The sequence below is a fragment of the Rhodnius prolixus genome, unplaced genomic scaffold, assembly GCF_049639745.1.
Source record: "Rhodnius prolixus isolate KJV_2025 unplaced genomic scaffold, Rpr scaffold_6, whole genome shotgun sequence".
Classification (NCBI taxonomy): domain Eukaryota; kingdom Metazoa; phylum Arthropoda; class Insecta; order Hemiptera; family Reduviidae; genus Rhodnius; species Rhodnius prolixus.
The window spans coordinates 14,794,625-14,815,620 of record NW_027411634.1 but is presented as its reverse complement, the minus strand read 5'-3'; the positions used below and the strand labels follow the sequence as shown (position 1 = coordinate 14,815,620).

Below are 20,996 nucleotides of genomic sequence, written 5' to 3'. Positions count from 1 at the left end.
GGGATTCCATTGGGATGTGACATTGCTTCCGTACCATCCGAGCCAGGACGTTCTGTTCGGCAGGCTCGACTAATGGAGCCACTCTTTATTTATTTATGTACTTAGTACATTATTCACTGAGAGCCCAGCTTGGGAAAGCGATTTCCCTTTTCCAATTTGTTGAATATCAAAAGGCTATTAACTGTTTTACAGGCGGCATAATTATACCGGGTTTTTTATTTGTCCACCGTCTCAGCGTTCATTAAGGTATTTTAAGCCTTTCACTTTCTTATATATTCAAGTATTATTATCACTAGGGAACGGATTCGTATGTATTTACATATTTTTTTCTAGGCAATTTACAGACGTTTTTAAACTAGAAGTATTCATACTGACACTTTTTAAGCCGTTTGACTTTTATTTCACATATTTCCACATATTTGGATGTTATCGCATATTTATACATATTTGATTAAAATAAATAAATATTTCTACATATTTAATCAAAATATGTACATATTTTTTCATATTTTTCATTTTGGGCATATTTTCATAATTGGGAGGTGGTTGACAGGAACTGTGAACCACAGACTGTAGGGCTGTGAATCACAGTGGGTACAATGGTTATTGTAATTTACACAGAATGCTGCTAAACAGTGACGTGCACTTGTTAGTTCTTTGAAGTTGTCTGTTCTTTCAGCTCGTTCGTTGAAGTGTCCAATTCATTTCGTTCGGTCACTTATTGTATTCTTTTTTGGGTGAAATGCCACGAACATCGACCTCAAACAAAAAACTGGTTGCTAAATATCTTTGCGAGTTTCCAGCAGAACTTTTTCGAAGTGAAGGAGACATTTTGTACTGCACAGCTTGTGACAAGCGTGTTTCTTGCTCTCAACGTTCCCAAGTCACCCAACATATTGCCACCGGATCGCACATAGAGAATAAAAACAGAAAGAAAGAGAGGACGTCCTATCAAGCCTTCCTTACATCTCCATCATCAAGTAAGTCTACTCTGAGTACAGATCTGTGTCGGGCTTTGGTTAGAGCAGATATCCCTTTCCACAAATTTAAAAATCCTCATTTCAAAGGATTTTAGTCGTTACAAGTCCATCTTACGCCCAGATCGTCGTCACTTTACGTTCCAACATTTGAAATTTCATGTGGTTGCAAACAATTTCGAAGAGTGAAGTTTTCAAAATTGAAAATTTAACACATCTTTTTATAAATAGTAAAAATGTTCTTTGTTTAAATCATTATAACTTGTAAAAACAAATTATTTTGTTCCTAATAAATTATTATAAATTGTAAAAATGTTCTTTTCTTGTATAAATAATTATAACTTGCCCCCCCCCCCAAAAAAAATTCCATTTTCATTAAAAAAAATGTCCATTTTACTTAAATATTCCAGAAAATATTTTAAGAAAATCACATATTTTCCACATAATTGACAAAAATAAATGCATATTTTAATTAAATATTTGGCATTTTTAAATACATAAAAATCCGTTCCTTAATTATCACAAACTAGGGAGTCTAATTTATACCTAAGAGCCTAAACCTAATTGGCTAAACTCATCTAGAGGTAGTGCATTCCGAATTTAACATCTCAGGTCATGTAAATCTATCTTAGGACTAATAATCACTCAATGTAAAAACGTTATAATGAGAAATCACTGGAATCATCCAATCACCAATCTATCGGGTTGCCCGGAAACTATCGCAGGATTATGGTTTTAAAAAGAAAACATAAAAATTAATGATTTATAACTGTTTTTATTAATCAAAATAGTCTCCATTACTTTCTATAAATTTCTACCAACGTGTGGTTAACTTTTCCGTACCCTCTGTATAGAATTTGGAATCCTTAGAATTTTGTAAATTCAGAAAACGCATTTTCTAATGTTCTTTGGTCAATAAATTTTGTTATTTTGTAAATAGCGGTCCAGGTGTCTAAAAAATAATGGTAATCAGTAGGCGAGAGGTCCGGTGAGTAGGGCGGGTGTGGCAGAGTCTCATAGCCAAGCTCCAACAATTTTCAGGAAGTCAAACGTGAGATTCAAGAAGCTGTAATGAATCAGATCAAATTGAAGCCCCCCAAACAGTAACCATCACCTTTTTGTTTTGATGATTTGGGGGCTTTGGAAAATGTCGTCCTGCTTCTTCATTGCCAAGCCACTGTCCAGAGCGTCCCTGCTGTTGTCGTAGAGGATCCATTTTTCATCGCAAATCACAATTCTGGACAGAAAAGAATCGCTGTTGTTTCGGCGAAGAAGTGCAGCACAAATTTCTTACCGCTGATCTTTTTGGCGGACGTTTTAATGAGTGAGGAACCCAACTTTCAAGCTTTTTCACCTTCCCAATCGCCTTGAGATGGTCATCGACGGTTGATTTGCTGACTTCGAGTTTCCCTACCAGTTCTCGAACAGTTATTCTGGGATTTTCTTCCACCAAAGCTTGGAGAACATCATCATCAAGGGCAGAACTTCTTCTACGGCCTTCTTTGTCTTCAAGGCTCATATCTCTCTCTCGAAATCTCTGGAACCACCGTTGAACCATGCACTCACTTATACTGCCTTCGCCCCAGACGTCGTTGATATTTCTGGCCATTTAGGCCCCGTTCCGGCCGAGTTTGAACTCGTAAAACGAAATTATGCGAGAAACACGCTTTGACATCTTAGTAAGGTCTGAATTATTTCCAAGTAGCAAAATAATGCAGAGGTAAACAACCATTTTTGTTTGAAAGAGGATCAATAAGTGTTAACATTTATAAAAGTCAAAAGTCCAACAAATATAAACAGTTTACTATTTGGAGGGGTATTTTAAAGAAAATATAAAATCCTGCATTATTTTCCGGACAACCCAACGGAATCCACCAATTATTCAATTAAAAAATAATAAAAAAATTTAACCTTCCAGTTCGTGATCATGCCGTCGTTCTGTATAAGACAAATCTTTATGTAGATTATCTGAAGAAGCGGACGACATAGAAGAAGACGAAGTAACTCCTCGTTTCGAACCTTGCGACGCTCGCGATCTGCCACCCAAAGTGTTACATTTACTCGAACTTTTCTTACTACCACCGCCAGAGCCATTATTCGTGCCAGCGCCGGCCGCCGGTCGTCCAAATCTTGGACTCAGACTTGGATTTGGGGTCGAAGCTCCGGAAGTTAGATTTGTTGATTCTGTAAAAAAGAACATTTCTGTTACAAAAAAAAAAAACTCATTTTATTAATTAAAAAAATTCGATAATTATTACAAATTAACTTTTCCCTTTTTTAAGTTTGAGAAAAAATAAACGTACCTAAAGGATATGGGGATGCCTGTCTAGTCGGGCTAATTCCAGCATGCCGGTAACTAGGCAACGTAGGGCTACCATCTTCACCATCCACACCGTAACCTTCTCCTCCTGTAAAACAACAAAGAAGTCATGTAATCCACACAAAGATGGCAACTTTGACCCTGGAATAGCCGCATGAGGGACTTAGGCGACCCAGTTTTAAGTATTAAGCCCAGAGGGAAAAAATAAATAATATTTTTTTGCTGTTATTTTCAATATCTTTTTATAAATAGTTAATTTTAAATTTAACCTCCACGCGATGTTCTCAATGAAGTAAGTGCCAATGCACAATAGTGAACTGTTCTCTTTGGCAGTTCCACCAATGGGTTGAATTCTCCTCTCATGTTACGCATGTTTATACTATGTATTATGTTGTGTCAGTTTCACTTATTGCGGTTCTAACTGCAGTTGTGTAAATAAATAAAGTAAAAAAAATTCAACCTACGGCAATCTGCATAAGAAAAATTTAATTGGGCGACAATTGTCACCCACGCGATAAATAGTGCAACTATTTTACTTGCATTCCATTTCCATATTTTGATAACTCATTTTTGAGAGTGCTACAAGTTAATTATGTGAAGTTTTTGTTTTGTTTTTTTTAACTATTGATGGTACATCGAATAATTCAGAGACCACTGTGTTGTTTTAGGAAGGAATAAGGCCAGTACGCAGCGCTCAAGATATCTTTATCTCATGGAAGCCACGAAGCAGAATGTAGTAGAAGCGATGGCAGTCATGATGAAGAAAAAAATGAAAGAGGCTGCGCTATTCCTCAAATTGAATATTGGGAAAAGATAGGGCTGTTTTTTTTTCCACCAACATATTGGTAAATTGAGGTATTAGGAGCCAACAGTAGCTGTCCATACCAATATGTTGGTTTTAACCAGCCCTCATAAAACAGTAATGGTTAATGTGCAAACAAGAACTCAAAAACAATTAATAAATAACTATTGATGGTAACAATAATTTTTTTTAATAAACATTTCACATTTATCGGAATAAAATGTAATATTCTTGTGTTGTTTTGTGTATTATGAATTGAACTTTTTTTTTTTTTTAAAAAAAAAAACAACTTCTTTGGAACTAATTAAGCCACAAAAAGAGAGAAGAGTTCTGCAAAGTTCTACAAGGTGGCTAAAGAAATTAGAAGAAGGCTTGCTAACAATTTTCTAGGAGTACCTGAATAACAGATTCCTGAAAAAGCTTCAAGGAGCGGATAAAAAGGACGATGCCTAATATCTGCGGAAGATACTAGGATAGTGTAACAAGACATTGGTGTAGCCATTGCCGAAATTGGGTATCCAAAGAATATTTAAAAGAGATTCTGTGATAAATGTTTGAGCGATGAGTCTTCCAAAATATTTTCTTAAATTGCGTTACTTTTTTTTATTATTATTTTTTTAAATATAGTCAATTTGTGCAATATTCTTCTTTTTTTAAAATAAAGATTATTTGTTAAGTCACCATTTAAATCTTTTTATAAGTTCAATTATGTTTCCTAAAATTAGGTATGAACGTGGACCAAATTTGTCCACGTTAAGGTTAAGGCGTTAAGGTTGATCACAGGAGCCGCAAAGTCAACACCCATTGCGGCTATGGAGATTCAGACTGGTATAGAACCCCTTCAAATCAGAAGAGAAATTTCAGCAATAAACCTCTTTGAAAGAGTAAAAAGGCTGAAGATAAAGCACTGGGATTTGCAAGAGTCGTCCGCCCAACGCTTGAAAACACAGAAACCACTCGCTGTTAAGGTTAGCGAAGTCATAGCAACAAGAGGCCTGGATCTAGGCAGAAAACAACCTTTTGAGCGCAGCTGCGTGCAGTACGGACACTTGGCGGAGGCAAGGCTAAATCTTATGCAACCGCTTCTTAAGGATCAAACTTCCGAGCAGGAAATGAGAGCGTTGGCCCTGGAGACGATACACTCCCGATACCCCGCTCGGGACTGGCTACATATCTACACAGATGGTTCCGCCCGAGCGGCGACCCATAACGCAGGGGCCGGAGTGTACTGTCGAGAGTTCACGCTGGCTGAGCCAGTGGGTAGGATGTGCACTAATTTTGATGGGGAGGTCAAAGCTATCTCCATGGCTCTGGCTAAATTAATAGAAGACAAAAAGGATAACCCCCAAATAGTGCTCTTTATTGATTCCCAGGCTGCAATACTGGCAATCTCTAGTAGACACTACACTGACCACTCGGAGGTGGGGATAGCAAGAAGCCACATAGCTGTTCTGATCGAGCGGGGAACTCGTGTCGTGCTCCAATGGGTGCCGAGTCATTGCGGCCTAACGGGTAACGAGCAAGCAGATGAGCTAGCCCGCAGAGGAGCCGAAATGCAGCAACCCGACACACCGCTCGCCTTCTCCGCTGTTAAAAAAGTAGTTAAGTCTTCTTATAATGAAGAAATAAAAAGGACCCAACAGCATCAAGCAGAAGGAAAGCGGTGGCGGACGCTACTTGAGAATCCTGTTTCGGTAACAGCTGCAAGAAAGGAGGCTGTGGCATGCTTTCGTATGACTACAGGGCATGACTACCTCCAAAAACATCTGCACAGGTTTGGGGTGGTGGACAGCCCTATGTGTCCCCTGTGCCTGCAAGAGGAGGAAATGGATAGTCAGCACTTACCGGTCTGCCACGCCTTGATAGATGTCGTCGCGAACGACAGCACAAATATAAATATCCATGACAATAAAGCCATTATGACCAAATTATATTGGGCTGCCAGAAGCCGAATGGACTGAGCACCAACGGCTTGGCGTTAAAAAAAAAAAAAAAAAAAAAAAATTTGTCCTTCCTGCACCTAAATAAGCAGCGGACGAACAAAGGTTGTATAGGTGGGAAAGAAAAGTATTAAGAAGGATTTTCGGACCTGTAAGGACCTGGAAGATGGCTATAGAATCAGGACGAATCGAGAAGTCGTTGAACTGTTCGGTGAGCCTGATATAGTAGCCACTATAATGTCTGGTAGACTACGATGGCTGGGACATTTGCACCGAATGTAAGAGACGAGAGTTCCCAGAAAAGCACTATATGGACACCCTGGTGGAAAAAGGCCGAGGGGTAGGCGTCGACTAGGATGGTTGAGCGACGTGCAGGACGATTTGGAAGCTCTTGGTCAGCAGAGATGGAGATAGGGTGGAGAGCTGTATTGGCTGAGGCTCGGGTCCTTCATGGACCGTTATAGCCCTTGAGTAAGTACCTGATTAAGCACTGATTCATGGGCACGCCTAGTCTCCGGGTTAACAACTAAATTCCGGGACCTTTTTTGGTTTGCTATATAAGGGGTCGAAAAATCTCTTAATAACTACTCATCCATCTCATGGAAGCCACGAAGAAAGTAGTGGAAGGTAGTCACTGTTACCTCGTGGAAGTCATGGAGAACAATGTAGTGGAAAAGGCTGCAGAGAAACTATTCTTTGAACCAAATGAACGATGAAATAAAGAAAGAGCACCAATATATAGGTAAAATGAGGCTTACTACAAGCCAACAGAAACTGTGAATACCAATATAAAAACCAACAGGTTTTTACCAGCCCTCGAAAACAATTAATGGTTAATGTGCAAACAAGACCACAGAAACAATAAATAAATAAACTTCTCATCTCTTTCGTGAAGTACGAGTAGAAGGGCTTCGTTCACCTGAACGCCATTTAACTAAACGGAAGTGTCTTCGATCATATACCACCTTTAAAGTGGTTTTGTTAATCAAGTTGACGTAATCTATTAAGTGATATGTATACAAGAGTTACTTGATTTATCCAATAGCAATGTAACAAATTATTATGTTCTAAATGAAACTCATCCTTTTCTCCTGAGAATTAATTAAATCAGAAAAAAAAAGATGGGAGTATAATAAGTCAGCATTAAAAAAACTGACATAAATCATATTTGCGATGGTTTAACCTACCGAAAAGCTATGTGTAAAATGAAAAATAAAATAAAATGAAAAAGAATATCGCGTGAGCCACAGGCGGAAATGGCTGACTCTGGCTAAAAGAGAAAATAATTGGTTGTCAGGACGGCCGACGAATTGCCCCAGTTAATGTCTGATATTGGAAAATGGTTATCCACAAAACCGATTCTCTCTGCGCTTTTTTTTGCCCAACAAAAGTTATTAAACAAAAAAAACTTTTAAAAAATGTATTCCTTAAAATTTTATGATTATAATGTTCCTGATCAAAGGGATAAATTCATGCTACAGTAAATTCACAAAATTTAAGAAATTTTGGAAGGTAAAAACAGTGCAGAGCATATCTAGTAAAAAATGAAGAAAAAAGAAGAACTATCAATCAAATAATTAAGAGATTATGAAGAGTTACAGTGTTAGTATCTTTCTTCCGTGATACGTATTTTGTAAGGTTTACCAAGTTCGCTAAAACGTTCTTACTGAGTATTCTCTTACTTTTCTGGTTGTTCGTACGCTAACAACTGAAAAGACGGGAATTATATAAGTTGAAGTTACAAATTCTGGCAATGGGTATCACTAATTTTTTTTAAAAAAAAAGGACCACAACGCTACAAATGTAATTAATGAAGTAAAGGGAAGGTTCACTAGATCTCTCCAATAGTTAAAAAAATAGCATAAAAAAGTAAAATCCGATCTCAACCTCTGATGCCTCCAAAACTGCTTCAGCGAACAAGGCCACTTCTTCTAATTGGCGCTACAACTCGCTTGCGCGAATCTTGACCTCCTTGATAGAGTAGCCACCATCCAGTTTCGGACACCAAGGAGAGTTCTTGCATCCTTCGAAACACCATCACTACAACGCGACCTCGGTCTGCCCACAGGCTATGGCTCCTCTTTCTTCCCTAGCCCAATCCCAAGGCGTCATGCAATTTATGCCGAAAGGTGTCTGTGTAGGCAACCCAATATTCAAAGTACTAGAGCCACCTCTAAGAGTAATTAACCTTTCTATTGTAGTTCACGCGGCAAGGGAGGTCATTTGACCTGCTTAAGAAAGATTCTTAAATCTATGGTAAGAGTAGAGGATACACTTAAATTTTGGCGAAAGAGAATTAAGACTACAAAGATTGGACATCCTAACAAGTCGGCTACTCCTCTCTTCTTGGGAAGGCCTGGGCGGTTTCCAAGTGTTGAGGCTAGATATGATCTCACCGGGGGTTTAGAGAAGGGTTCCCTAAACCCCCAATGGTTTTATTCCAAGCTACTGGGCCTATTCCTTGTTCTTTCCTAGAGGGTCTAGTGCAGGGGCCGGTAACCTATTTTAAGTAGAGAGCCATTTCTCCATAAATAATTTTAATAAATCTTACCAAGAGCCGCAAGGATGATAGTGTAAAAAGCTCTGTAGATCATTTGTATTCGCAAATTATTATTTTGTGATATTCAATAACATTTAAATGTTTTATATATTTATTTTCATTTATTGCAAAGTAAATAAACAAATAAATAATAACTAAACCTGAGTTAGAATGAAAATGGCGGCAGTCCTATATAATTTAACCTAACCTAACCTTATAATCTAACCTTTTCTTTTTGAAAACATATTTTTACTTTAATAAAACCCCACACTAGACTTAAAAGAACAGAACTAAACAGACGCTATCGACTACTTAAAAGAATCTTAGACGATAGATCAAAACTCTCTCTGGACAACAAAAGACTGATTTATACTTCTATTTTGAAACCCATCTGGGCTTATGGAATAGAGCTGTGGGGTTCACCAAACGCTCCAATCTCCAAAGGATTCAATCTCTTCAATCCTAAAATACTACGTACTATTGTAAACGCTCCATTTTATGTCTCCAACCTGACTATACACACTGACCTTAACATTCCTTTTGCCACACAAGTAGCTGAAAACACGATACTGAAAACTTCATATTAACCTGCAATCTCATATAGATCCTCTAGCTCAAAATATTTCTTCAAGAACTCTTCCTGATAATCCGGACAAGACGCCTTAAGAGACAGTGTGGCCTCGTGATCTCAAGTGAAGAGAGTGACTAACAGTCTAATGTTTTGGAGTGTTACCCACTGGGTAACTTCTCCACTCGTTTGCTTCATTTATTTCTCTGTTATCATTGTTACTTATAGCGCCAACGCGCTGATTGTAGCACAAATAAACGCAAAAATAAACTTTAATGACAGAAATTTTCATTTGTTTCAATAAAATTGAAATATACAATTTATTTTGGGGCAGGCTGCAGAGTCACACAATTTGGATAAAAGAGCCGCATGCAGCTCGCAAGCCGCGGATTGCTGACCCCTGGTCTAGGCGATTAGACGTGACCAAGGAATATTCACGCTTTGTAACAACTCCATATTTTAAGAACAATCGTCTTTAAGAATTGCGGCATTAAAAGAATGTCTTAAGTTGGTTTCCTTTTAGTTAAGTTTTGTAATCATTTAGCATTCATTATCCTTCTCACTTTTTTAAAAAAGTAAATATTGGCCAGTTCGTGGCAGGACTTACCCTGTTGGTAACAGAATTGCCGAGAGTAAGAGGGAAGTTTCCCAAAATTCCCTTGCAAGACTTCTGAAGGTATAAAAGGGCGAGTTTTTCTCCTCAACCTTCTTCTATACAGGAATTTGTAATGTAAAAAAACCCTTTTTAATTGACCGTCTCGGCAAGTTTAATGAAGCTTCCGCCCTTTCACCACTACTGGCTTAGGCCAGGAAGAAGGACTTTACCGTAACAACAGCAGCCCTCCATCCAGTTCTTCAGTCTCTCTCTTCCCACTTCTTGGTGGTACCAAAACTAGCAGGAGCAAGTGAAGAATGGATGGAATAACAGGGGAGAAAGGGACGTGGTAAAGGAGGGAAACAAATGAAGAATGTTGCAGCGGAGGACCCAAGTTTATTAACTTGTTAAGTGGAAAGGACGGGAGCTAGTAATTAGCCAGCTCACTTGATTACAAGCGCGTGCCAAGCCGATAGACTTTGTTTTAATTATATACCAAACATGGCGGCTAAAACAGAACGGTTTAGTGGCAAAACTGGGTTTGAAATCCCTTTTATACGTTAAAATCAAATTAACCAGTAAAACAAGCTGAACTACCTCCCGTACTAATGTGCTGAAAGTTATGGAAAACTGAATAATATTACGCTTAGTTGGAGGTAATTATAATCCCGTTGCAGCAGCAATCCGATAGAAACTTAGCTGCAGATACGTACGTAGTATCTGCTGTAGAGTATCTGCATAAGAAATCACTGTAAAATTTAGAAACTACCATTTATATTAATGGTTTTTATTGGAGCAGATTTAAACACTCTTGTTATTTAATTATTATTGGCAGAATAGTCTTTAAAATTCGATTTTTTGTTACGTTTATTTGTGCTACAATCAGGGCGTTGGCGCTATAAGTAGCAATGATAGAAGTGAATGGTAGATACAAACGAGTGGAGAAGTTACCGCAGTGGTAACACTCCAAAACATTACGACTATTAGTCACTCTCTTCACTTGAGAGGAAATCACGAGGCCTCTGTCTCTTAAGTCGTCTTGTCCGGGTTATCAGGAATAGTTCTTGAAGAAAGATTTTGGAGCTAGAGGATTTATATGAGATTGCAGGTTAAAATGAAGTTTTCTGTATCGTGTTTTCAGTGACTTGTGTGACAAAAGGAATCTTAAGGTTAATTTGATTTAATTTCCTAAATATATTCAATCTGCTTGGATGATTTATACTTTAAAAAACGCATTGAACGCAATAATTATGATATGATTCCGGAGGACCCACACGATGCAGTCGCTTATCTTGCGAATGTTGTTTATGAGGCAGCATATTTTGGTAACCGTAATAAATTTGAGAATAAAGTAAAATCGCAATTTCGGGAGAAATGGTTTGATTTTGAATGTGGAAAGTTGAGAAATAAAACATTTGCACTGTTGAAATTATTTAAGAAAACCGATTGTGAATTGATTAGAAGGCATTATGTAAGCGCTAATAGAGATTTTAAACAATTATGTAGATCAAAAAAGAAAAACCACCAATTAGCCATTATAGATAAATTTAATAATGTTAGTACTGCAAAAGAGTTTTGGGATTTGGTCATTTTACAAAAAAATAGAAAGTTCGTAGCAAGTGCGGAAATAAAAGGAGAAAAATGGGTAGAACACTTCAGGAATCTTTTAAACCCATCTGTTGAAGCATCATCTTTCTTATACGCACCTCCCTTTAATTGTAATGAAACTCTTAATAGACCATTTGAAGTCACAGAATTAAAGCAAGTATTAAACAAAGCAAAGAATGGGAAAGCGCCGGGATACGATCGTATCCCTTACGAATTTTATTTAAATTTACGAAAGCTAGCCCCGATAATTTTCTGGAAACACTGATAAGGTTTTTTAATTCAATTTATGAATCTGCTGATATACCAAACAGTTTTTGCAAATCAATTATTTTTCCACTGTTCAAGAAAGGTGATGTAGGAGAAATTAGTAATTACCGTGGAATAGCATTCTCAGATTGCATAGCTAAATTATTTTCGGGTTTATTATTATTAAGACTGGAACGTTGGATATCTGAGAATAATGTAATTAATGAATACCAAGCGGGCTTCAGAAAAGGGTATTCAACGATTGATAACATATTTAATTTGGTGAATGTTGTCGGACTGCAAACCCATTTAAAACGTCACAAAACATATGCTTTTTTTATCGATTTTAAGGCAGCATTTGACTCTCCGGATAGGAACTCAATTTTTTACAAATTATTTCAGTTAGGAGCATCAAATAAATTTATTGAAGCCATTCGAGGGTTGTATAGGTTTACGGAATCCGCAGTATGGACAAAAAATGGGCTTACAGAGTCGTTTGAAACAGTGGTTGGGTTAAAACAGGGTTGTTTACTCTCTCCCAGTTTATTTTCAATTTTCATGAATGATTTTCATGATAATATTGGTGGAGGAGTTTATTTTGGAGGAGTAAACATAAGATGTCTTATGTACGCCGACGACATTGTGTTGCTGGCGCCGGATCCCCATGTACTGCAAATGATGATAAACAATGTATCACGCTATTGTAGGCTTTGGAATTTAACAGTTAATAAGGAGAAATCTAAAGTGATGGTGTTTGGGCGAGGAGGTAGGCGTGCGAAAAATGAAAAATGGAAGATGGATGGAAAGCCCTTGGAAATTGTTAATTATTATAGTTATTTAGGGATTGGTTTTACCCCTCGTATCAATTTGAAAAAACACTTTTTAGAGAAGTCTCTTAAAGCTAAGTTCGCCTTGAATTTCACTTACAGTAATATTGTTAATAAAAACGAGATTCCAATTTCAAAGAAAATAGTTATCTTTAATGCTTGTGTACGCTCAATAATATGTTATGCGGCCCAAGTATGGGGGAGCCATAGTTTTGAAGAAATCGAAAAATTAAATCTCTTCTTCATGAAAAAATTGTTTTCGCTGCCGTTCAATTCACCCAGATATATTTTGTACTTGGAAACAAATTTTTACCCGATTTTTTTCTATACGCTGAATTTACATTTTAATTATATTAGGAAGGTTTTGCTGATGCCAGATTCAAGGCTGCCTAAAATTTTGGCAAAGCAAATTATTGATAAAAGAATATTGTGGCACAAAGATAATCTAGACTTGTGTAATAAAATGGGTTTGCAGTTGGATTATCTGTCCGGGGATATGTATGAAAATATGTTAGAAGCTTTAAAAAAAGATTTTAGAAAAGAAATGATATGTAAAGCGCAAAAATCCAGTTTTCATGCCTTGTATAAAGATCTGAAGTTATTCTCCTCAGAAGATCATTATATCTCGGATCACAATAGCTTAAGGTTTATAAGAGATATATTTAAACTGCGTGGACAGCTAATTAAGCTCAATTTCAGCATTTGTAGATCCGAGGAACAAAGAAGGTGTTCCCTTTGTAATAGTAATGAAATGGAGGATGTTTATCACTATTTGGGTGTATGCACTACCTTACAGGAATGGCGATTGAAGTGGTTTGGTAAGAAGTGTCTAACACCGAATGAAGTGATAAACCAATTGAATGGTGATAATTGGAGAAACTTAATAAATTTTCATACATGTGCTTATAAATATAGAAGCCTACTTGTGCAGGAGTTCAACTACTGAGCACAAGGGGAATCTCACTGTTACTATTGTATATATCATTATTATTATTATATACAGGTATTTCTTTTGCTTTATTTTCACAGGTATTTATTTTATTGGTTTGATTATTTAATTATTGAAGTTTCATTCACTTTGTTTAGTTTTTTGTAAATACCACAGTTCATAATAGATGACAGCTCTGGCTGACGGTGTTAAGCACCAAGCCAAATAGCTTTGAAGTTTATTTTTGTTTATTTATGTTATATTTTTGTTAATAAAGCATTTCTATTCTATTCTATTCTATTCTATTCTATTCTATTCTATTCAATCTGCTCGTATGCAACATTTCGGAAATTGTATCTAATAGAAGTAACTTCAAGGTGAGCAATAAGCAACTTAAACGGGATTGGCAATCACAGGTACTAACTAAATCTGTCCCAATAATTAAATGGAGATTTCATACTCCCAATTATGTTCAATCAGACACTGGAATGGGCAGTACAAGCAATTAAATCTAACCCTAATGGAACGATTTTCAATAGATCAACCCTGCATCTCTTTTTATTATTGATGAAGTTCTCACATTTGGACGACTAAATCTGTACTGAAAGAAGCAATGAAGATATTTGAACGAAGAGTTAAAGAGCATCGTACTATTAAGTTAATGCTCCAATAAAATCCTTGTTCACGCAAACTTCTAGGAGTGAAGGACAGTTATGGTATCATCATTTTAAGGAAGTATCTACCCTGTTTACGTATTGATCATGAATAGCTTTAGCTCAAATTGAAACAAATAAATCAAAGCCAGAAATATTGCTTTTATCTTCGCCATGTCAAAGGTTTATAAGGGTTTCAGGAGTGTACCATGATGAACTTCTTTCAAGGTCATTTAACCCTCAATTTAAGAGCATAGAGTGGCGTCATTACCTGTATGATATATATACAGGGAGTGTACACGGAGAAGAGGTCGAAACATCGGGAAGGTGATTCAGCAGCTCAAATGCAACAAAAAAATATTCTTTTCACTTTAGCCCGATTCTCAATTGCGTCCAAGATACATCGCGAATTCTAGAGCAATGCGAACAATTTTCATAGCGATTTTAGGTAGGCACCTACCTATTGTATTTTATTACTATTGTGTTTTATTGCTACTGTATTTTTTACTTCCGTTTTATCAAATAATAATTGTCCAAAACTAAAATGGTTACTTGATCCATATGTTCTTGAAGCTCAATAAATGCACAACTTTTTCTGTAATTGGGTGACTCCTTGTTTAATTAATCATTGAAAAAATATAGACGAAAATTTTAACAAAAATCATCGAGAACGAATTTTTTTAGACATTAAAGGAAAATATTTTCTTGGTTTATAAGAAACGTTTTTAGGCTCTGGGTAAAGCAGATTTATAGGAAATTTAATGCTTTTTCGTTTGGAATAAGCAGATTTGTTGTAGGATAAAGGATAGAAAAGTTACGGCCGTTTTTGTGGGAGAAAAACGCGAATATCGAAGGAAAAAAGTTAAAAATGCAAATATCTTGTATGGTATTGAGAATTGGGCCAAAGTGAATAGAATATTTTTTGTTGAATTTGAGCTGCTGAATCACCTCCCGAAGTTTCGACCTCTCATCCGTGTACACTCTGTATTCAGCCCCAAATTTGTAAAAGATTCTAAATTTGTAGAAACAGCCACTTCACTGAATAAATTATATATATTTATTTTACATATTATTAATTTTACATTATACTTATTTTCAAGAAATTTCTAGCGATAAGAAGTTCAATTGAATATTTCACGTCAGTCCTCAACTTTAATTTGTTTGTCGAGCTGAATTGAAATAAAAGAAAACAAACTAACTACAATATATTGTAATCTCTAAAATCCAACTCGGTCGTAAATTTACACTCAAGCTGGGATCAAAGTATTTTTATATTTTTCCTTTCTGGGGCTTCAGTAATGAATTAGATCATTAAAAAAATTAACTTTTAATTATTGTAGGATCATTTAGATCCATAAAAACAATTCAAAACTAACTAATAAACCCATCAGGGTTTATATCAAGGTAGCTGTGGAACAGTTTCCATGACGACCGGCGTTATTGAGGTAAATATTTGAATTTTATGAATAAAGCCTTAACAATAGACTATTTCAAGAAGAAAATTACAAACGCTATGAAAAATCATTTATTCTTCAACTTCTTATTTGTACTGAACATGAATATTACAGTCTCATTGTCACTCCCTTTTTGGAGTTCAGAATGATGAGGAGTAAGAATTGAAGATTAGATCTGAGATAGGATGTGTATATGTCACATCAAATGGTTTGGATTGTGTTTACTGAGTAGGAAATGAACTTGGGGATATTTTTTTCCCCCCTTTTTTTGTCTAATATGAAGGGGAAATGGTTATTGTTGTCAACCTTGTGAACGGAACTTTACACAGGTGTAGATTTGTATCGAATGTTCTGATCGATTAAAAGTATCCCCTTCTTGAAACAGATGTCTCATACACACTTAACTTTGTCAAAGGCTCCTTTCTATGGATCCTACAGAACGATTCCTAATTCCTAATGATCAGAATCCTTTAGTCTATCGCTTCTCTTCCCGGACAATTCCTGTCCTATCCTGCTAGACGACTTAAGAGTCATATTCTTGTGATTTGATCCAGGGAATGTATCTAGTTTAAGATAAGAGTATTAAATCTCTTAAACGGAGATCTTCACAGGGTATTTATTAATATTTTACAGAACAGCTTACAGAAAACTTTTACCAATGTCATCAAATAAATCAGCGTAATCTAGAAAGCCTAGATAATCCTGATAAGGAAAAGTAATTAATATGTTTTTATGCAGTTTTAATAAGTATAAATATAGGTGAATACCATTACAGAAAAACTGCTAGTGCCAATTATCAGTGCTTTTGATTTGGCAATATTAAATTTGATGTAGTAAGATTTAGTCTAATTAAGGTTTGAATTTACTCTAGTCTTTTCTTTGGCAATTTTCATTCTCAAATTCTGTTGGCAAACAGAGTAAATATCTTTGTAAACCATCCGCATAAAGCATCTGCCTAAAATGTTTTTACAATTAAAGGAAACAAAATTACGAAAATAACTACCAATTTTACGTGTTTCAGGAGTTTTTTTTTGTAAAACTGCTTATCTGAAAATTTTTATAACTCTGCTTGATCATTGACTCGGATTATTCGTATTATATGTACTCTTTAGATACGATAAAAAAATATCCAAAAGATCACAAGTGAAAAAGCTTACAAGTAGAAAAATAAGCATGAAAAAGCCTTATCCATATTGATGTCAAATTTATGCCAGAACCAGAGACAATAGATGGAATAAATCACGGCCAGTTTTATTTTTAGTACTTACATAAATCGTATGGAAGAAAGTGGCCACTGGGCAGAAGATCTAGTGGACTTCAGCCTGGGCAGAGATATATCCCTGTAGGATATATCCCTGCCAGTTGACCATTTCTTTTCCTTCTTCGTGTCCTAAAACTTGGACTTCGCTATTTTTTTTTACTGTTCCATTCTCTTTAGAAGGCTTATATTTTTTTTTTTTATATTTTTTTTAAACAATTGTTTAACTTTCTAAAACATCCCAGTACACTTCTTTGAATTAATATAAAACCACCACGAGCGGAGATGGCTTTATAAAATTGTGAATAATATAGGTTTATTTGCTTGTACGTGCCACGTCAGCGTATCAGAAATTTTAGAAGTACGAGGGGGTACCCAAAAAAAACCGGAATTATTTTTTAAAAGCTATTTATTTACAAATTTTTTACAGAACAACCTTATCCCCTTCAAAATACTCTCCATTACAACTAATATGTAGGGGTAGTGAACCCCCCACAACTCATCCACTCTAGCGTAGGGGTAGTGAAACCCCACCACTCATCCACTCTAGCCAGAGGGAGAGGTTCAGCCCCCTTGGCACACAGAGAAGGGAGGCTCGACGAAGGTATATAAGAAGAAGAGGAAAGTCAAAGATAATATATTCGAGATTCAATTCAATTCGAGATTCGAGATTCAACTAGGATTCAATTCAGTGATAGTTACATATTCAGTTCAAAGTCTTACACTTCAGTTGTACACATCGTTTAGCCACGTCAGTCAGTCTGTTCGGTTCTTGTGTAAAGTATAGAGTCCTTGGCAGTCAGTCACATACAAATATAATATCTTATACCGATACTAAAAGTGTTATTTATCAAGCAACATCCACAACAAACAACTCTCTCCGATGATGTAGGGGTAGTGAACCCCCCACAACTCATCCACTCTAGCGTAGGGGTAGTGAAACCCCACCACTCATCCACTCTAGCCAGAGGGAGAGGTTCAGCCCCCTTGGCACACAGAGAAGGGAGGCTCGACGAAGGTATATAAGAAGAAGAGGAAAGTCAAAGATAATATATTCGAGATTCAATTCAATTCGAGATTCGAGATTCAACTAGGATTCAATTCAGTGATAGTTACATATTCAGTTCAAAGTCTTACACTTCAGTTGTACACATCGTTTAGCCACGTCAGTCAGTCTGTTCGGTTCTTGTGTAAAGTATAGAGTCCTTGGCAGTCAGTCACATACAAATATAATATCTTATACCGATACTAAAAGTGTTATTTATCAATCAACATCGACAACCTACAACTCCCTCAACAACCATTACAAATACATTTGTCCCACCGGTGCTTCCACTGTTCGAAACATTTTTTGTAGTCATCTTTAGAAATGGCTGACAGCTCCTTCTTCGTTTTTTTCTTGACCTCTTCAATGTTGTCAAATCGGTGACCTTTCATGCCCTTTTTCATGCGTGGAAATAAGAAAAAGTCGCACGGAGCCAGGTCAGGCGAGTAAGGTGCGTGGGGCAGCGGAACCATGCCATTTTTAGCCAAAAACTGTGTAACAGAGATGGCTGTGTGTGCAGGTGCATTGTCGTGGTGGAAGAACCAGTCTCCTGTTTGCCACAAATCGGGTCTTTTTTGGCGAACACTATTGCGCAATCTTTTCAAAACTTCCAAATACAAGGTTTGATTGACGGTCTGACCTGGGGGGGGACAAACTCTGAATGGACTACGCCTTTGGCATCAAAAAAGCAAATCAGCATTGTTTTGATGTTTGACTTGACGACATTTTTTTGGTCGGGGTGAAGATGACGTCTTCCATTGGCTCGACTGTTGCTTTGTTTCTGGGTCATAACCATAGCACCATGACTCATCACCAGTAATGACCTTTGACAGAAAGTCTGGATCAGTTTCAAGCTGTTGTTTCAAAGCACGACATGTTTCAACTCGATGTTCTTTTTAATTGTCAGTCAGAACTCGAGGAACAAACTTGGCAGCAACCCTTTTCATCCCCAAATCTTCCGTTAAAATTCGCTGAACCGAGCTCCAAGATAACCCACTACTCTCTGACAGTTGATCAATTGTCTGTCGACGGTCTGTGAACACCAGCTCTCGAATTTTTTCAACATTTTCGTCGATTCGGGCAGTTGATGGACTTCCAGAACGAGGTTTGTCATCAATCGACATGTCGCCATTTTTAAACCGAGTAAACCACTCGTATACTTGAGTTTTTCCCATAGCGTCATCTTTGTAAGCTGTTTTCAACATTAAAACACTTTCAGCAGCATTTTTGCCGAGTAGAAAACAAAATTTCAGAGCTGCACGTTGTTCACTTAAACTTGCCATCATAAAAAACGAAAAAAGAACAAAACAGCGCTGGTAAAAACAATCACTGCAGATGCACAGAACAAGCCAGGCAGACAACACAGGCAGGACTGAACTGGCAAGGAATTGCGCTATACACGTCTAGCGGCAGAAATGCGTACTACATAAGCTCCATGCGCGGCAACGCAATTCCGGTTATTTTTGGGTACCCCCTCGTATAACTTCTACAAATCAGTTTTCAGTATGGCGGTTTTCAGAGCTCAGCAGTGCTTATATAACTTCTACAAATCAGTTAATTACAGCTCTTATCAGTTAGTTCTGGTGGAGGGTAGTTTTCAATATGGCGGTTTTCAGAGCTCAGCGGTACCCATAGATAGAAATTGTAATATAAATGATAAAATAAAAGCCATTTATGGGCTGGCGTTGTTTTAGTGGTTATGAAGCATGGATTTATAAGTGGGAGATCTCCAGTTCGAATCTCGCGTGTAGGTTATTGTTAGAAAAAAGTGTTAATAGTATAGTTATGCCCCGTTCTTGTCACCTAATCGGTTAACGTTAAGCCCTGCCTTATAATTTTACTTCTTTTTTTTTTTTTTACGATTGAAGGCGCGTCAACAACAGAGGTTATTGGCGCCCGAAGCTTTTTTAAGCGTACTGCTGGCCTTCAGAGAGTGTTCTTCTTTCGTTACAGACAACACTGTCCATCATCGAAGCTGTGAGAAGCTCCCAGGAAAAGAAAAAAAACTAAGGGCCATCAGCTGGATTCGAACCCGGGATCTCTGCGTGGGAATCTAATACGCTAATCGCATAGCTAATCCCTTAGGATCAGATTCATTATTGGAAATAGAAAAATTAAAGTTTAGGCACAATACTAACTAAATTGAGTAAATAATTATTTGATGTAAACTGAGATATATATAATTATCTTTAAGATGAAATTAAAGGAAATTGAAATAGTTAATGAAAACCGTTGCAATAATTTCAGTCACATTGATAAATCTGAAATAGTGAGAAAGTTTATATTGCATAAATGTACGGCTGATGCTGCTGTTCGGCTGACGATGTTGTTGAGATGATTTTGGTTTGATGATAAGCAAAAGAGTGAGAGAGGTGTAAAATACAGTGGGGAAAATTTAACACACCTAGTTTACAGCGCTAGTGACTAGCTAGTGAGATAGTAAACTAGAAGGCAGTGGCAGAGATATTCAGCTGGTGCCAATATCTCCGCAGATAGTGAGAGGAGACCCCCTACAGGCAAACCTTACAGAGATACCAAACACTCTAATGAACTGTATTCACACTAACTTGGATGAATCCAATCTTATACCTACCCTATATACACGCACTCATGTATATCTTCATTTAATTATTTTATATATATATATATATATATATATATATATATGGATAGAGAGAGATTTTATTATGTACGATATGTATACATTAAGGGAAATCTGATACTGAATTTCCTACCACAACAGTCTGCTCTCCTCTGTCAGTAAATAAAGGCAACTACGTAGCATACCAATTTATAAAATTCTTACGCGTAGGAAGTGTAAATATATCCGTAAAAAAAGTGAGCTTATTGCTCACAAATTGAATTTATTTACGTACGTAAATTTAATTTACTACATGGTAAAGATTTAAATTATTACAAACGCGAAGGCTTGAAATCCCATTCCTTTAGTTACAAAAACACAAATATAAATATAAATTCTTAACAAAAACTTACAGTTTAAAAAGTTAAGTATAAGGGTTGTTGATTAAACGCCAAAAAGTGCACAAAATTTTAAATTATTGCAAAACTTCCCCTTAGTAGGCGTAAGAGCAGAACGACACTTTAATGTTACGTAGGGGTGCCCATAACCCTTTCATGCTTCAAAATTTCATCACAATCGGGTCAAGTTTTACAGAGTAATTAGTAATAATAATTTTGGAAGGGGCCTTACATAAATGAGGCTAACTCCTCTCCCA

At 36.6% G+C, this 20,996-nt stretch overlaps 2 protein-coding genes across 4 annotated transcripts in view; one reads left to right on the top strand and one right to left on the bottom strand.

Annotated features, from left to right (window-relative positions):
* Positions 1-20,996, bottom strand: part of Ten-a (Teneurin-a transmembrane protein) — a 1,628,256-nt gene that overhangs the window by 934,079 nt on the left and 673,181 nt on the right. For all 3 annotated transcript variants that reach the window (XM_074139868.1, XM_074139867.1, XM_074139869.1), the window contains exons 5-6: positions 3,281-3,385; positions 2,889-3,161 (exon numbers count right to left, since the gene is read on the bottom strand). In XM_074139868.1, the coding sequence (XP_073995969.1) occupies positions 2,889-3,161; positions 3,281-3,385 (378 nt within the window). The remainder of the gene's footprint in view (positions 1-2,888; positions 3,162-3,280; positions 3,386-20,996) is intronic.
* Positions 675-5,140, top strand: LOC141460166 (uncharacterized). The gene is made up of 2 exons (XM_074139901.1): positions 675-980; positions 3,966-5,140. Exons 1-2 carry the CDS (start codon positions 743-745, stop codon positions 4,112-4,114), a joined length of 387 nt encoding a protein of 128 aa, XP_073996002.1. The 5' UTR covers positions 675-742; the 3' UTR covers positions 4,115-5,140.

Excerpts from the sequence above, each read along its gene's own strand:
- LOC141460166 (XM_074139901.1), top strand. The coding sequence starts at position 743 with ATGCCACGAACATCGACCTCAAACAAAAAACTGGTTGCTAAATATCTT. Across the intron at positions 981-3,965 it reads CCTTACATCTCCATCATCAA|GAAGGAATAAGGCCAGTACG; the intron begins GTAAGTCTACTC and ends GTGTTGTTTTAG.